At 37.1% G+C, this 17925-nt stretch overlaps 1 protein-coding gene across 4 annotated transcripts; it reads right to left on the reverse strand.

Moving 5' to 3' along the window:
- Nucleotides 1-1566: 1566 nt before the first annotated feature.
- mlc1 (modulator of VRAC current 1) lies at nt 1567-17377 on the reverse strand. Of its 4 annotated transcripts, none has more exons than XM_051657379.1 (12): nt 17104-17377; nt 9477-9718; nt 8525-8614; nt 8367-8420; nt 7911-8012; nt 7684-7785; nt 6455-6523; nt 6236-6352; nt 6061-6117; nt 5724-5846; nt 3709-3852; nt 1567-2438 (listed from the first exon to the last, which is right to left on the reverse strand). In XM_051657379.1, exons 2-12 carry the CDS (start codon nt 9714-9716, stop codon nt 2358-2360), a joined length of 1179 nt encoding a protein of 392 aa, XP_051513339.1. In that variant the 5' UTR covers nt 9717-9718; nt 17104-17377; the 3' UTR covers nt 1567-2357. The 4 variants fall into 4 exon arrangements, with proteins under 4 accessions (XP_051513339.1, XP_051513338.1, XP_051513342.1 ...); XM_051657378.1 differs by lacking the exon at nt 17104-17377 and adding an exon at nt 14826-14980; XM_051657382.1 differs by lacking the exon at nt 9477-9718 and having other exon boundaries at nt 1568-2438; nt 17104-17376.
- Between the last annotated feature and the right edge of the window lie 548 nt (nt 17378-17925).

Consider the following 17925-nt stretch of genomic DNA (forward strand, 5'->3'; position numbering starts at 1 on the left):
ATGTTGCTTCCTAGAGGAATCAATGTACAGGGTCCCACCCCTTTTTGACCAATGAATTTCCATGACATTTCCAGTTATTTGTAATTACTGGATACAGATTTTTAAAACGTATTTTGATTCCAATTGACACCGATTTGCTAAAGAATCATTTAGACTGTTTTGTGAGCTGTTTCAACTAATGAATTGAAAAGAACTAGAATCTTCAAAAAAAAAAAAAAAAAAAGATTCACTCACATATCAGATGCTATTATGGCATGTAGCAAGTTTTACTCTACACAACAGCAATATCTAGCTCATAAAATATTTTAGAGCAGAGAAAAACTAGAAATATAAATAGAGTACTGTGCTATATATAATATAGGCAATTGTGAAAAATGTTGTATAGTGAGGATGTTTTTAAAAATAATGCCATGAATCATTTTTGTTTATCAATAAACTTCATACAAGTTCAGTAAACATTACAAAAAACTAAATCAAACTAGGTGTGACCACCATATGCGTTTAGAACAGCACCAGGGTTGCTGCAGTGTTTTTAAAATCTAATTTAAGACTTTTTAAGATCTTTTTCAAGACCTGAACAAATAAAATGAATACCGTATCCCCATACCAAAACAAACCCAAATAATCTAAATCATGTATCAAAGACTCTTAAACAGGCAGGGGAACATATTCAGCATGGTCTTAACATTGCTTATCCACATTATATAAATAAATACAAATTAGAGGTCGACCAATATTGGATTTTGCTGATATGATAATGTGTTGAAAGAAAGGCCATTAATCTGCCAAAAGTTTTTAAAATTGGTAGCCTATATTAAATGTTCTTAGTCTTTCCTTCCTGTGATGGGGAGGGCCAGACAGACACTACAAGACTCCAAATTTAATTAAATTCCAGATGCAGTTTTTAACCAGGGGAAGAAAAAGAATTAACAGCAAGGAAATTTAAAGGCCTAAGCATACTCTACGCAAGTACATGCTACGCAAGCTCGATTTCACGCGTTGTGGAAAGTGTCAGTGCCACTGATCTATAATATAGAATATATATAGATATATATATAGATCAGTGGTCAGCGCTCCATTCATAACCCAGCACAAGTACGCATTGCATTCTCTGCGTTGCCACAAGGGGAACTAGTGCGGGTTTTCTTCTTTCAGTCAACAACTGTCATGGCGGACTCGAGCAGCAATTGAGTTGAATCTTTTCGAAAAATATATACGATTTTTTGTCCCCAGTCCATTCAAATGAATGTGTATTTTCACCGTGTCTCTCCCCACTCCTCAACTATCGATTCATCTACCAGGGCTCTGTGGGGCCATGTCATCTGTTGCAGGACTCATTGTTCTACTTCTATTCTATTCTATTTGCAAAAGGAATGTTTAGGAATTTAAAATTGAAACATCTAATGTGCCTAAGACTTTTGCACATAGAACTGTATACTGTATATTTATATCACCATTGTGGTAAATGCAGGGACGACTCAAGGGCACAAATATTTTCTTTTAAGGTCATTGTCCTCACCTGACTAAGGTTTATTGAATATTTATAAAATATATTTTCCACAAGTCTCTATTTTGTCATATTTTATTGCATGCACATTAGGCTCTTACTAAAGAACTCTGAAATTAGTATTCACAATCCACAAAAACATCCTCTGAATTTTATTGATATTCAATGCCAGTTCAATGTAGAACTTACATTTTTACATTTGTACAAATTTAAAATCTAATGAAGTGAAACTGTTGAAGGCAGCTAAGCATATGCGACCATTCTGAACTGCAATATGGTTCTTTACAGTGTGTTAGAATTTATAAAGACATCATATATTAAGCCCCTACTCTGCCAACCTCTTATATAATATACCTGTTCGCAGTCTAAATCTAGATAATGTAGATCAAGTACTGTGGATTGTAAATGCATAGTCGGTTTAAAATTTACTTGCATATGTACATTGTTGTTCAACCATTTGCTCTTCATATGATTTCTATTTCAGACTGTTATAGTAGACTATATTCATGATTGTGAGACACAACTTTAAAGAGCTTGCTAAAAACCTGCCACAAATTGTGACTTGGGTTCTTTTCCTGACTAAACTGTCATTTATTTAATAAAATCTTTTACAGATACATGATGACAAGTGTCAGGTTATGACAAAACAAGTTTCAGCAAGTTTCAGAACTAGATGATGATTCCAGTTATGTTCCTTCATCCGTAACATTCCATTTCCTCTCATGCTTGCAAAGGTTTGTTCAATCACTGTCTCCGCAAGCTTTTCCAGCGACATTCTTATCCTCCACACACGCTCATCTTTCAATTTCTTTCTCTCTGTTTTTTCCCACTCTGATTCATGTATCTTTGCTCACTGGGCCATTTGGACCACCACTGCTTTCCAGGCCTTGTCTTTGTCAAACTTATTGAGTGTGCCATTTGACGTCTGTTGCTGTAAATAAAGAATGAGAGGACAGGAAATGCTGACACCAGAGGTTGAAAAGAAATAATATGATGTCATATTCCAATGGCCACCTTGGCATTATCTTTTGTCAATCAAAACAACCACCACTGTGACAAGAGTCAGATGGCTGGAACAGCACTGCCATTGCTGGGTGCCTTTGTTTTCATCACACTACAGTGGGTGCAGTACAAAGTTTTCTGTTTATCTCTGTTAACAGTACATGCACAGTCAGTAAGGACAATACAACACACATACAACACACTTACTGTACTCTTAAATGGATAGTTCACCCAAAAATGAAAATTCTATCATCATTTACTCACCCTCATGCCATCCCAGGTGTGTATGACTTTCTTTCTTCAGCAGAACACATTTGAAGAAAAATATCTTAGCTCAGTAGGTCCTTAAAATGCAAGTGGATGATGATATGACATTTAAAGCTCGAAAAATCACAAACAGTCAGCATAAATGTCATCCATATGACTCCAGTGGTTAAATCAATGTCTGCTAAAGCGATACGATCATTTTTGGTGTGAAAAAGATCAATATTTAAGTACTTTTTAACTATAAACCATAGCTTCCGGTCAACAGCTGTTTACGCATTCACGAGAACGCTGAGTTCATGTGGTCTCTCTTGTGACGAAATCATGTTGGTATGTTACGGACGTAATCTCACGTTCTTCTCTCAGTTGAGACATCCAGGATACGCACACAAATGCACCATTGTGAGTAAACAAACAGATACAAATACAGATCTAAACCAAAACCAACAAAGCTTCTGTACAGCGTTCCTCCTACTCAGTTGTAAACAGCACTGCTCTTACGGGTGTGTCGCACGTTCGTCAGTTCTTGCATGTCTCACATGCCAATGCTATTACATCACACGTGCATTCCGCTGTTGACCGGAAGTGATGGTTTATTGCTAAAAAGTAATTAAATATTGATCTTTTTTGCAACAAAAGCGATCATGTCGCTTTAGAAGACATTAATTAACTGCTGGAGTCGTATGGATGATGTTTACACTGACTGTACTTTTTGGAGCTGCAAAAGTCGATTCACCATCCACTTGCATTTTAAGGACCTAATGAGCTAAGATATTCTTCTATTTTTCTTCAAATGTGTTCTGCTGAAGAAAGAAAGTCATACACACCTGGGATGGCATTAGAGTATATGATGAGAGAATTTTCATTTTTGGGTGAACGAACCCTTTAAAATGTATTGTCAGTCATGGTATATGGTGGTATGTTTGTGTGTTTACCTCACAATATCTTGTGTCCCATTCAGTTGCTCCCTTGCGGAGATGGCTCTTGTAGGAAGCACACTGCACTATGGTGGCTAATGTCAGCACTGCCTGCACCAGCAGTAGCCCCATCAGGACAAGCTGCAGTATGTCATATGATTGCTGCATGCACAACACACATTCACAACCTTAAAGTGATTTAAACAACCTCTAAAATGGGTGTAAAAGTGAGAATGTATCAGAGGTTTATATTTTAAAGGAATAGTTGGTTGCACTTATTTACAGTACGTGTCCTTTCAGTAAACAGTGAATACTTACCAAAGAAAGTACTGAGTAATATTAGGTAACTACACATACTTAATATGGGTACAAGGGTTGGGGTTAGGTTTAGTATCTAGTAATTACTGTAGTTGTTGTTATTATTTAGTAAGTAAAGTACTGTAAAATAAAGTCCTACCAAATAGTTTATCTTAAAGGTGCAGTATGTAACAATTTTCATGTAATATTCGCATTTTTTTGCCAATGTGTGAACAGCTTATAATGCAACTTAAAAAATGAACCCTTCCCGGACTTCCTAGGTTTGCCTATTAAAGCCTGTAGACTGATTTTCATGTGAAGGAAGTGGGTCGATTTTGCCAGGAAATCCAAAGGATGTGACGTTTATGCACGCTCCCAAAAGCCTTGCCTCAGTGCTTCTCTTCCGCTATTCAACAGCGACAACAAACTGCAACACTGGGTAACGTTATCTTAGAGATGGAATCCAGCCAACATCTGGCTCCAAGCAAAACACTGACTCCTACAAAAACTCAGAGTAAGCCAAAAAAATAAATAAAAAAAAACACATTTATCTACTGAATCCCGTCTGGTTAAGCAGGAACGTGATCGTGGTTGAGTGAAAACTAGAGTGAACATCGGCAGGGCATTTGATTCCTGGAGGGACCTTCATTCGGTTTTGGGGATCAAAACTGACCCTGAATTGGCATTCTTCTTATTGGACAGGTAAGCTTACATAACTGCAAAGCATGTGAAATATAGTGCCATAAGGATTGATATGTGTAATTTTAGATAACTTGATCTTGCCTGCTAACGCTGACGAATTGCAAGCTACCTTGTTTTATAACTTTCAAAAAATTTCAACAATCTTCTCTTCATACTAAAAGTCAGGTATATAGGATACTGTAAATTTAAGCAAGTACGCTGGTTTCTTGATCGTAGTACAACATACGACATATAAAACATATAATAGCGCAAAATAACAGTGCAGTGCAACAGTAAACTGTCTGGTATAGTTCAGTAGTATGTAGCTGTGTGTGTGTATCAGTATGCTATGTTAGCTGATAAGTAGTTTTAGATTAGTCTCAAAGTTTGTAGTAAAACAATCACAACTGCGTGATTTTAATTCTGCTACCTCATCTGTCAGCATGATGCCAGTAAATCACGTTCAGTCTCTTTGTACATTACATCATTGTTTTGGCCGATGCTCGCTCGCGTCCCTATGGAGTGTGTGCACGAGCACGAGCAACAGGTAGCTGGCTGCAGTTCACTTAACTGCCACAGGTGTCGTTAATAACAAGGGTTTCTGAATCTTACATACTGCATCTTTAAAATTCTGCCATTATTTTCTCTCCCACATGCCGTTTCAAACCCATATGCTGTTATTTGTACTGTGGAAAACAAAGAGAACTTCTGAAGAATCTAAGCGTTTCTTTTGCATACATCAACTGTTCATAGAACATCATAAAAGCACCATATTCCAAATCTACTAAAAATGTTCCCCTTCGTTGTCTCAAATCAATTAAGGCAACATACAGATGTATGCAACAGAGCTGCATGAAGATTCTTCAAATGCTCCTTTTATGTTCCACAGATAAAATAACAGCACATGGGCTTTGGAACAGAATGAGGATGATTAAATTGTGACACCATTTTCATTTTGGGGTCAACTATTCCTTTAATGGTGTCAAAAGTTTGACCCCAGACATATTGGAACTGATTTGATGTGATTCGGTGGACAGAAATAACACTGAACTCACCTTCGCTAATGGTACTTCATGTAGAAAGATCTTAATAAAATTGATCACGCTGCTGGACAAGAATCCAGAGGCTGAGAAAAGCAGTGGTGAGGTCACACTACTTACAGCAATCAGCATTTCCACCTACAGCAGAGTGTGTGATTGATGGGTATGAGAGACAAAGAGGGAGACCAAGGGAGCAGTAAAGAAAAAAAAAAAAGCAGAGTGACAGTCCTTAGAGAAAATCGCACTTTAGAAAAGACAAACAGACAGGCTAAATTAATTATAATGGTGACTGTCCTCCTGGGACGTTTGTCTGGATTGCTTTAGCACTGAAAAGACCCTGTTGGTGACTCACCAGACTCTTGCTGGGGTATTCTGCCACCACATGGCTGGCAATGGCACTGGGGAAACACTGCAGGGGTTATCACGCACATAAACAGTTTAGCAGTGAACCAACATTGCACTGAATGGCTCTAGAGGATTATAAACTGGACTAATATATGTAATAATATTTTTAAATCAAAACTCACAGCTACCAGAATCCAGAAGAAAGTGACAGATAGGTATGGTTCTGGGAGGAGAGCACCCAAATTAAGAGCAATAATCCCTCCAAAAACAGCAGAGATGCCCACTATAACCTCAATTACCTGCATCAGAGAAATAGCCGCATATCTACAGTGCACATCGTATATCAGCGCACACACATATTTACACACACACACATATACTCTCATTTGCAGGCAACTCACGGCATAAGCCTTGAGAAGACGAGTGGGGAACGAAGCCGGGGACACAACCACAGGGCCATCATAGACTGGCTGGAGGAAAGAGATTGATGATAGCAATGAAGAAAGAAAAAAAAAAAGCAGAGAGATATGCACAGGAGAGAGTGTACATAAAATGCTAATCAAATATGCTACAGACAAATACACTAAATCATGGACATAATATCCTGATAATTTCCTCCTGGGACCTAGCAAATTTGTATTTTTTCCTCCCATGGCGTTAGTGTTTGAAGAAATTAGGCATGTAACGATACACAAATTTTACTATACGATACCATGCAAAGCCTCACAATATGATACAGTAAAAAAAATAAAAAATGTTTCTCATAAATGTTTCACTCAAACTTATTCAAGGATTCAACATAAATGTTTTTTAAATCATAAATTACACAAGTGTCTGACATTGGCAACAAAAAGTTGAGCTCTATAATAAAGTAACTTACACAACAGCACTGCGTTTATTTTGATTGTAATGAGAAAAACTAATATGAACTCACAATTTTCATGTTTTTCTTGAGAAAAATTAGTTTGTCTACACTCAAGTCATTTATATTTGTATAGCACTTTTCACAATACACTTAGTTTCAAATCAGCTTTATAGAAAATCGTGCCTTGCTGTCCTAAAGCCCCCAGAGAGCAAGCTAAAGTGACTGTAGCAAGAAAAAAACATTCAGTTATTTAGTGGTGAAAAAAAAAAAAAACTCGAGAGGAACCTGACCTCTGGTTTTACGATATGTACATAATCCAATATTGTTTAGCGGTTTGAGCAAAAACCGATCAGCACACGTAATTTTTTTGGCATCTTCTGCCGGTTTCATGTTGCATGTAAACTTTACCGGTGTTATTACTGGCTTATAACACGTGTGCAAGTGTTGTACTTATAAGGCGGAACGTCACTCTTTGACCAAGTGTGACACGGATGGGTTAAGCCGCTGCGACTCTGTGTTTAAATCAGCGTCTCCAGTTTGCGAGCTGTGACATTTTAACTGTCCAATTTGGGGTGGCAAAGCAAATTTTTAGGGTCACAGCTGCCACCCCGTGCCACCCTTGTGGCCACACCCCTGCTTTAAACTGTGGGATGCATTGACACAGAAAAATTCAGTCCTCTTCAGAGCACAAAAATCTAATTGCTGGGTCCCAGGAAAATGTAATTATGATCATATTGCAGTCAGATTATATGTAAATGGCCACACCTTTCCATGACTGCAGCAGTCCTCAGCCGAGCGTGCTGATAGGATAACAGTACTGGCCGTGAGCACTTCCAGCACAATAAGCAGGAGCAGGTTAAAGTTAATCTTGAAGATAACAAATAGCATGTAACTGTAACAATATAGGCTATTTTTTTATATGTATAGAGAAATAACGTGCACATTACTGTTTAGTGGCTGTATTGCTGGGATTATAGTTGTGATGTTCTTACATTGATGGCCGAGGGACTAATAGCGAGCTTACATCCGAACCACACCAGACAAGTAGTTGTCACAGCAAAGGAAGACACATAAACCATTTGAAAATCAGACACCTGCAAACACAGGAAGAGTTACATACAGCAGCAGTCTCATGGCTGCAGGGCCATAGCTAGTGGGGTGAAAGGTGGTAACAATTCTAGGGGCCCAAATTTCCAGGGGGCCCACAACAAATTTGAAACTGTATTTTTTTAATAGGTAAGGGGCCAGAGCAATATACAGACAGGGGGCCCCAGAATTCCTTGCTATGGTCCTGCTTGGCTGTTTAAATCTATCTTATATGCATGATTCAAGCAACTAATTTGGCCAAAGAACTTGTTAACTTCCAACGATTATTAGTTCAGAGAAGGCTTTTACAACTTGGCTGAGATGATGTTTCTGTATTTGCTGAAAAATATCCTTTCACTTACTGCAACCTGTCTGTTCTTGGCAATAGTGAAGCTCACCACTGCAGCTGGTATACTCTGAAATCAAGAAAGCCAAGCATAATGTCAACATCAAATCAGCTAATGGCTTCATCTATGAGCATATTAATCTGTGAAGGACTACCCTGTGGAGAGATACTCACAGATCCAGCAGCACAACGTAGGTAGTCCATTGCAGCTGGAAACACATTACCCATGTAGAGGGAGAAAGCTGCTGCTATCAGCAAGCTACTCTGGGGGTCAGAAAAAGATGGACACACTCAGTCCTTAAATACAGTGGGATACAAAACTCTCAGATCATTAGTGATGCCTCTATTGCTTTTTTATTTTTTCTAATTTACATTTTAATTGCAAGTTATTTTATCAACATAATAATTGGAGTTCAAAGCTAAAACATTGAGAAATTAAAATGAATTCCCCCTTGAATTTAAAGGGATAGTTCACCCAAAAATGAGAATTCTCTTATTATTTACTCACCCTCATGATATCACAGGTGTGTAGCAATGATTTAGAGTTAAAAAGTACTTAAATATTGATCTTTTTTCACACCAAAAGTGCTCGTATTGCTTTAGAAGCATTAATATAACTGCTGGAGTTGCATCAATGATGTTTATACTGACTGTCTGTGATTTTTGGAGCTTCAAAAATTGGATCACCATCCACTTGCATTTTAAGGACCTACTGAGCTAAGATATTTTTCTATTTGTCTTCAAATGTGTCCTGGTTAAGAAAGAAAGTCATACACACCCGGGATATCATGAGGGTGAGTAAATAATGAGAGAATTTTCATTTTTGGGTGAACTATCCCTTTAATTTTCCCTTTGATTTCAAACTGGCATAGACTCCCCAAGTTTGTGCAAAACCTGATGATCCATGTAATCCCAGCATGATTTGAAAATGTTGTAAAGAGCACCTTGTGTGCTTCAATGGAAGAAAGGAAATCTGACCTTTTGTACATAGGAGTTGTCATAATCAATGTCACAAATTTGCTTATTTGATAAAAGAATCTGAATTATTTTTTTTCTCATTCAACTTCATAACATTCCTTTATTTCAAACTGGTCAAAATCCTAAACTCCAAGGTTTGAACTCTTACCCCTATGACGACACTGTAAAGCCAGATTCTGTAGCTAAAGCAGGGATGTAATGGACCAGGCTTATCCAGCTGCAGGTCACTGGCCCTGACATCTACTGTGTAACTGTCTCTCTCCAACCTCTCTCTCTCCAGATGCCGACTCAGTGTCCCTAGCCCACTGTTTCGTTCCAGGGTGGACATCTGGGCATAGCTGAACACTTCTTGGGCTGATGCCTCCTCTCGTTGCATCCTAATATCCATAGCTCCAAAAAAAATGTATTTCATATAAATCTCTTACATTGACTAGACACAAAAACACTCACTAAATGCAAACATTTAAAGATTAAGGTAAAGCATATAGCCTACGAGTTATTGACAGAATACAATTTGAATCTTTTTAATGACACTTGAAACTTAACCTCAGTTCCCAAAGAACTTTAAATGTCATTCAGAACATGATATTTGTCACTTTTCTTGGTGTAATTGAAGGTCAAACAAAAACTAAAACAGAACTACAGCGGCCCCCCAAAAGTATTTGGACACTTAAAGGGATAGTTCACCCAAAAAATGAAAATACTCTCATCATTTTCTCACCCTCATGCCATCCCAGATGACTATGACTTTCTTTCTACTGCAGAACACAAAGATTTTAAAAATAATATTTCAGCTCTGTTGGTCCATACAATGCAAGTGAATGTTGACCAAAGCTTTAAAGTTCCAAAAAGCACATAAAGGCAGCATGAAAGTAATCCATAATATTCCAGTGGTTTAATCCATGTTTTCTGAAGCAACCCAGTGGATTTTGGCCTTTTTCACTATAAATCTTGACATCAGCAGTATCCTAGGCAATCATCATTTCAGCAGTGTTGTATAAAGTATCCAGATGTCATACTTAAAAGTAAAGATACCTTCATAGAAAATTGACTCAGGTAAAAGTTAAAGTAGCTCATGAGAAAAATACTTAAGTAAAAGTATTAAAGTAACTGATATTAAATTTATTTAAGTTTCAAAAGTACAAGTAAATCGCATAAATTACAGAAGCAACTAATTTTATTGGTGCTGCCACTGGAGTTTATATTAGGATTTAACTCAAGAACTGCTCTGACCAATCAGTCAGTGTGTAAATGCACTCATCTGGTGCAAAATAACAAAGTGAACAACATGAACAACGTGCAAAAATCAAGTAAATTGGTGACTGTACAGTTTAGATTTAATGTATTTTGTGCTGCTGATGAAGAGTAAAGCTTGCCAGAAAATAAACTCATTTAGTTAGTTTATATGAGGTGACAGGCTTGTGCAACAAAATAACATTGCCCATCAGTATAGTATATTAATTCGTCTAAAAACTGATTTAAACTTACATTAGCAGTTTCTTGTCTTTCCCAGTGGAGACAGACGGAACAAGGTGTCCAGCGCACACTTCCCTTTTGATTCAGATTTGTGATTCGCGAAACGAATCATACAGACCACTTTTTGAATCGTTTTGATCGGTTCAGTTGAATCAAATTTAAAAGATTCGACTCAATTTATTCTTTCACGAATCAGACATCACTAACGCCAATCTGCATGCAATTTACACATACAGCTATGTTATTTTTTGCAGTGTTCAGTCGCAAAAGTAACGAAATGGTCTGGAGAAATTTATCGGAGTAAAAGTATAAATTTTTCTCTTCAAAATGTAGTGAAGTAAAAGTAAAAATCTAAAGAAATATGTATCCTCAAGTAAAGTACAAATATTAAAAAAATTACTGAAGTACAGTAACAGTCTCATGGCCATCTCGGTGAGGTATTCATGTAAACACAGAGAGTGATGTCTAAAGTGAACAGAAACAGCAGAGAAAAAAGCGTATTTGTATTCAAATGTCAGATTTGTAAGTATAAATGTAAGCTAATAGACCTGCTGCTGTCTAGTGTGTCATTATAATAATCAAACAACCATAATAAGTAAACGAGAAAACACTCACTGCTCTTGACTGAGTAACTTTAGTAGATTTAAAAAGTATTAATGTATTATAATCATACAGTGAAGACCAGTAGTAGTTTTGTGTTGCATTTCATTCTGAATGTTTACTTGAATACTTGATAGCATACTGCTGTTAAAAACTTTTAAAGTTGTTAAAAAAGCACTGAGTTTTCTTAATTTGTTTTTAAAAAAAAATCTATTTCTATTCATTGCTGTTTTTTTATTGTTATTTTATTACTGACGTGCACAGAACGGGAAAATTGTAATAATTAAATTAAAGTAGTTATATAAAACAAAATTAAAATCTCGTCATAATCTCACAATAACAGTAATAATGTGTTATTATGAAATGTCTTTGTAAATCGCAGGCTTGATAAAGAAAATTAAGCGAGGTGCCTTTAAGAGCGCGCGCTACAGCAGATGGGGGGGGGATTCCAATCGCATATGATCTTCTCTATGCCCTATACTCACTCCGAACTGCAGAGTTCTTAAAGTGCGTACTCTGAGGGAAACATGGCATTACTATATGAATGTACCCTTCGCTAATAGTCTTGTGGAAGGGCCCTCCGAGAAAAGATGTATTTTCTGACTTTCGTTTTGAACGAGCTTTCGAGTGGCGTCCCCTCCCGCAGGAGTGCCCTTCAAGGAAGCAAACGATGCAGTTTTGAATTCGCCCCGGAACATCAAAGTGCTGTTACCTCAGACGAGTAACAGGTCAGATAAAAAAGTCCACTCCATGTGTTGTGTTTTAAGTTAATCAAAAGAATAATACTCGATTGCTACCGCATTTCCGACATAGCGCACCTGCAGTGTAAACAGATTTATTAATTATAATGGAAGCGTTCGCGTCGCTTTCAGTGATATAAATTAAATTCGTCTTGAATATTGACATAAAGTGAAGGAGCTGTCAAGTTCAGCCAAAGCCAGTTTGGTTTTGTGAAACTAATAAGCCATTAGACTAGTCACTTTCAGAAAAATACCATTAGGCTACCACAGTACCTACGCATTTTATACGCAAGTTACGCAGCCTGCGTAGGGTACCAACTCCCTAGGGAGGCACCAGAAACTCCACCGGCTGCCCTTAATCGCACTCCCACTTTCTCACCGTGCACCACGTTACCAGGGTAATGCCATAGTACTGAATGATTGACCATGTTCATATTTCATGATACTGTCATGGTACTCCAATCTACTATATATATATATATATATATATATATATATATATATATATATATATATATATATACACACACACACACACACACACACGGTTAAATACTCAAAAATGGTTAAATACTCAAAAAGCAAAGAAATTAGTTAAGTATTTATAATTACTACTCATTAAAAAAAAAAAAAAAAAAATCAGTGCCCTTTTTTTATCCTTCCGCCACTGTCCCTGCTAAGGTCTGTGCATGCCACTGTTACTGACTGTTTACTAGTCTTTGTTGAATAATTACTTAAGAACTTGGAACCATTCTTCCATAATTAACATATTAGTTAGTGTTATTATTTCTTGTGGTTTTGAAGCTGGTATTGAGAATCGTCAAATTTCACTACTGACATTTTGTTATTGAGATAATATATAGCCTTTATTGTACATGGTAGATCTTGCTGCAATAACATAATGAAAAAATAGATCTCATTTTATAGAACTATGAGCATCCCTCTGCTGTTAATGGTGGCGATGGAGGCTTTTCTTTATTTGACTACCATACATAACTTAAAATGATTATCATATGACAATAGCCTCCTCCCCTACCCAGTGCAATTTACATTTCAAGTTCAAGGAAATCCACTGTTAAAAAGACAAGGATTTTTAAAAAGTTCAATAAATTTATGATGTTTCCAAAGTCAATGAGTAATCTCAATATTGACCAAAATAATGGTGATTATGGGCCATAATCAAGCAGCCCTAACACATCTGGGATGCATGATAAATGATGAGAATTTTTATTTGGGGACTGGGGTGAGCTTTTCCTTTAAGCCACAATTAAAAATGTTCCAGTGTCATTGCATTAGATGCAAAACATCACACCAAGTGCATACGAACAAGGTTAGACTTTTTCTCAGAACTACGCAGGTACCACAGGTAGTTTATCACATAATACTGTACATACAGTAGCCTACATGTCCCACTAACATTTGACAACCAGGAAGAGTCCAAATACTTCTTGTTTTAATTTTGCACACTATTTTTAAACCAACAAATCTATTCTTGTCAAATGTTTTGCTAAAACGTTGGTTTGTGCTATCTTTCAAATACATATCACTTGGTTTGATATTTTGTCATCTAATGCAAAGACATTCCTACATATTTAAGTGTGTCATCAGTGTCCAAATACTTTTCGGGTCCACTGTATCTTTATAAAGCATTAACAGCTGTTATTTTTGTGAAGGTTTTGTGTGAGGATTAAGGCACTTTTATAAGTGACAATAATAATAATAATTTTAAAAAGTATTTTTGAACCACAAGGACAACATATGGTTAATTTCCCATTTCTTAATTCTGCTGTTCCAACAGATTGCCCATATTGAGTTTGGAAGCTCAGAGATAAGATTATGTCTAAATTATCTGATGAAATTTTAGTGCAAATCCATAAAGATCTGTGTTTACACTACTATAGTTTTAAATTGTGCCTTTCAAAGCATACTACAGTAGATATCAATATTACTTCAGATGACAGACTACTCTCATTCACACTGCCAAACCTTGCGTAACTTTATAAATAGCGCCTCTAAAATATTTTGCCAACATAACAAATAAAACTGAGACCAAATGGTTTCTTGCAATTTCAACATCTTGCTTCATTCAACAAATTTACATGAACATTTGCTTAATTAGGCACACTTGAGAAAACATATGAAGCAGAAAATATTGGGTTTTACAGTGACATAACTGCAACCTGCTAAGCTTTTGAAAAATGCATACTTCATCGTTTAAAGAAAGCAGGGGCTTGAAAGTGCTCCAAGAACACACAAGTGTCTGTTTTGTACTAAAAGCTTCTATATCTCATCTTTGCACTGATAAATAATCTCACGAGAAATACAACATGAGCCCTCGGTTCTACATTTCACCAATAAATTCCGAAATCTCTTATTTCCAGGGGAAAAAAGGAATATTTTGTTCAATAATAAAGAAATAAACTGCAATCAAACAGTTCCCTCTTCAAAAACTACACGCACAATGAATACAAAGCACTTTCATGGTATTACATAAGCAACGCAGGAACACAGAGCAATAAAGAGGATGAAGTGCAGGGAAAATGCATAAAGGCAATCATTCATCAAAAGTTTGAAAACATCAACGTTTCCTCTAAACTTCATTCTCAGTTTCACTTGCTAAACCACATTCATTCGTTTTATCTCTCTGGTCCTCTTTAACTTGATCTCTGCTTCCCACTCACCTGCCTCCTGCTTAAAGATGTCTTTATGTCAGTTTAGCCCACCTGTTCACTCTCTGCTGTGAAGGTGCAAGTACTAGCCAAGGTTCTAGTGTTACTTTATGTTTTACTTAGTCTTCTTGTTTTTCCTCTCTCTCTCTCTCTCTCTCTCTCTCTCTCTCTCTCTCTCTCTCTCTCTCTCTCTCTCTCTCTCTCTCTCTCTCTCTCTCTCTCTCTCTCTCTCTCTCTCTCTCTCTCTCTCTCTCTCTCTCTCTCTGTCCCCTCCACTCCAAGTAAAAAAAACAAAAAACTTTTTTAGCATTTCAAAGGGTGGAACAGAAAGTGTGTTGCCCTGCCAGCCAGTTTTAGTCTGTGAAAGCAAATGAAGGGGTGAGATGGGGCTCAGATGAGGGGCTGCTGAGCTCAGAGCCCCTTATTGTTCTGTTCAACTCATTGAGAGAACTCACACATAAATCAACACCCCCTCGCTGCCATACACACAAAAAACACATAAAGTGAAAGAATGCACATAATCTGAAACAAGTTTTCATATGTAGACATGCACACAGTCAGATGAACACAAATGCCTTTTCTTATCCATGAGTATGTCAACACTAGGCAGCACATATCTGTTCAAAGATACACACTCATTTATTTTTCAACCTGATGGAGACTTTACATTAACTTGTGTTGTATTTATGCTGAGGTAATGATGATTTATCAGAATTTTTTAATATATATATTAATAGACACTATTCTTACTCTGTTGTATTGAATTATAAATAAATTATAAACACTGCACATTTTAGCAATTAGCCAAATCCTAACCTTAAAATAAATATTTTAGCATTTTCAGAATACAAAAAAATAAAAAAAAAAAAATAAAAAAAACAACATTTATCTTTGTTTATGAATCTTATTTATTTATTTATCTATTTATTTTTAAATGAGGATGTCCCAAAATGTCCCCAAGGAAGCTTTTGTCCGATTTAGCAAACTTCTGGGAACAAATTTGTCCCCAAAGTATAAGCGAACCCACTCTAACAATCTCTGGAATCTTGTAAATAACAAGTTCAAAGCAGCACAGGGCAGTTCTCTCTTAACTCCTCCCTCTTGGATCCCCTCTTTTACAGGCAGCACTGGAGTGAATAAAACAGGCCAGTGAATCTGGATGTCCCACAGGGCTTCAGAAGTCTGTAAGCAGTGGGCAGTGCACTCCATCACATGCTCCACAGTGTCACATCAAATGGCTGAGCACATTTCAGAAGATTCAAGCACTTTATCTCATATGCCTTTGAAGCGAATAGATCCAATCTGTCTTATTCAGAATCATAAAGTTAACTAAGCGGACTTCAGCCACATATTGCTTTACAGACATGAAAGGGAAAGAGATGAGAAGAGTAAAAGTGCTGTATTTGTTCTTTGCACAGCAATGCTGATGTTAAAAAGTGTCCTTGAACAGCAGTATCCATGGATACCTTTTTTAACAGCCTCTCCTTCTTCTGGCTGTCCACCACACTCCACTGCCCTCCAAATATGCTCTATACAAAGATCACATGCTCATGTGGACACGCACACACACAAACACACAACAGAGGCATGCAAAACCACTGAAATCTCTGCAGAAGTATTATTGATTCACTATCACTGGCCTTTCAATAGCCATTTAATTGTAAGAGTTTATGGGGCGTAGAGAAAGAGCGTAAAGTTTGCGAGCTGTAGCAAAGAGAAACTTAATGTTTCTCTTTATTCTCACCTGAATAATAAGGAAAAATATTATATGGTGTCCCACATGGAATGCTTACATATTACCCACACTGTGGACCTTCACTATGCAAGTGGGAGGGTGTCTAATAGCTAAAATAGTATGTTTGTGGCTGTATGTGAGTGTGTGTGTTTTATGGTACACATTTTAAAAGCGCGTATTTAAAGAAAATCTTCCTTCCTATAAAATAGTTCCTCTCTAATTTATGGCACTGTGGATGTCAGAAAGAAATGCTACAATTCTCCCATAGTGTACTTTTTCGAGAATTTACTAAACTCAGATTCTTCAGGTTAACATAGTGCAGGGCTATGGCTTTAGAATAGAGTCAGTGGCTCCAAAAAGAATTTGGACACTTTGGCCACACTTTAAAATGCATGAATCTAATAACATGAGATTAGGGGTTTTCAAGCTTCCAGTACATGTGCCTCTATTTGTGAGCAAGATCCACTGAGAAAGAGATGCGTGGTAACATTTCTGACATAGTATTTAAATAGTATACTGTACACATACTGATAAAATATATGGACCTTGACTTACTGTATTCAGTGTGACAGTTGAGGCTTTTTCTGAGAGTACATCATACCATGCCAATCCGTTGTTCAATTGCTGACATAGCAAGTCGTAAATTATCCTCCACTGTCAATAAACACGAGGCGGTACTTGCTTTTGATGTAGTATAGAAAACATGGCTTCGGCTGTGGTTTGGCTGGTCGTTGTTGATTTTTGGTTTGTCAACCCTGACTTTTTACAGCAGAAAAAGTCAGCTGGCATATCTTTAACATTGAAGGTTTGGTTTCTATGTGTCCTCTAACAGGATTTTAAAGATGCTATATGTAAGATTGACAACAAGTGTTTGAAATGGGTACTGCAGTCCAAATTCAAAATATTGGAGAATTGTCTGCCCCGCCCCTGACTGGAAGCTCATGCGGGTTGCCAGAAATGTTGACAAGCAAATTAGCCAACTCAGCATCCCTTTTAAAGGTTTTCTGGGCTTTAAGCTGTCTCCATCTTCAAAAGTCATCTCCAATATTTATCATTGTTTTACTACGCCTCTGGTCTTGGTGGTTTTTAGACGGATGGTGAGGCTTTTTATGTCTGGTGGAATCTGTTATCTCTGATCCAGTTCGTTTGCTGGCTTCCATGGCTGCTGCACACAGTGTTGTTTGCCTGCAAACTTGTTCAAATCTGGCAACCCGGCGGTGTCGTAATACTATTGGTAGTGGGAGGGATCACACAGGCCAAAACATAAACAGACATTCCGGCCTGGAATGGAAACTTCAAAGTAGGATATACTGGCTGTAGCATTGTTATCAGAGAAGCCAGTATTTCAACTTACTGTTGTTTCCTAATTCTCTAATG

Source organism: Myxocyprinus asiaticus, chromosome 26 (assembly GCF_019703515.2).
Source record: "Myxocyprinus asiaticus isolate MX2 ecotype Aquarium Trade chromosome 26, UBuf_Myxa_2, whole genome shotgun sequence".
NCBI lineage: Eukaryota > Metazoa > Chordata > Actinopteri > Cypriniformes > Catostomidae > Myxocyprinus > Myxocyprinus asiaticus.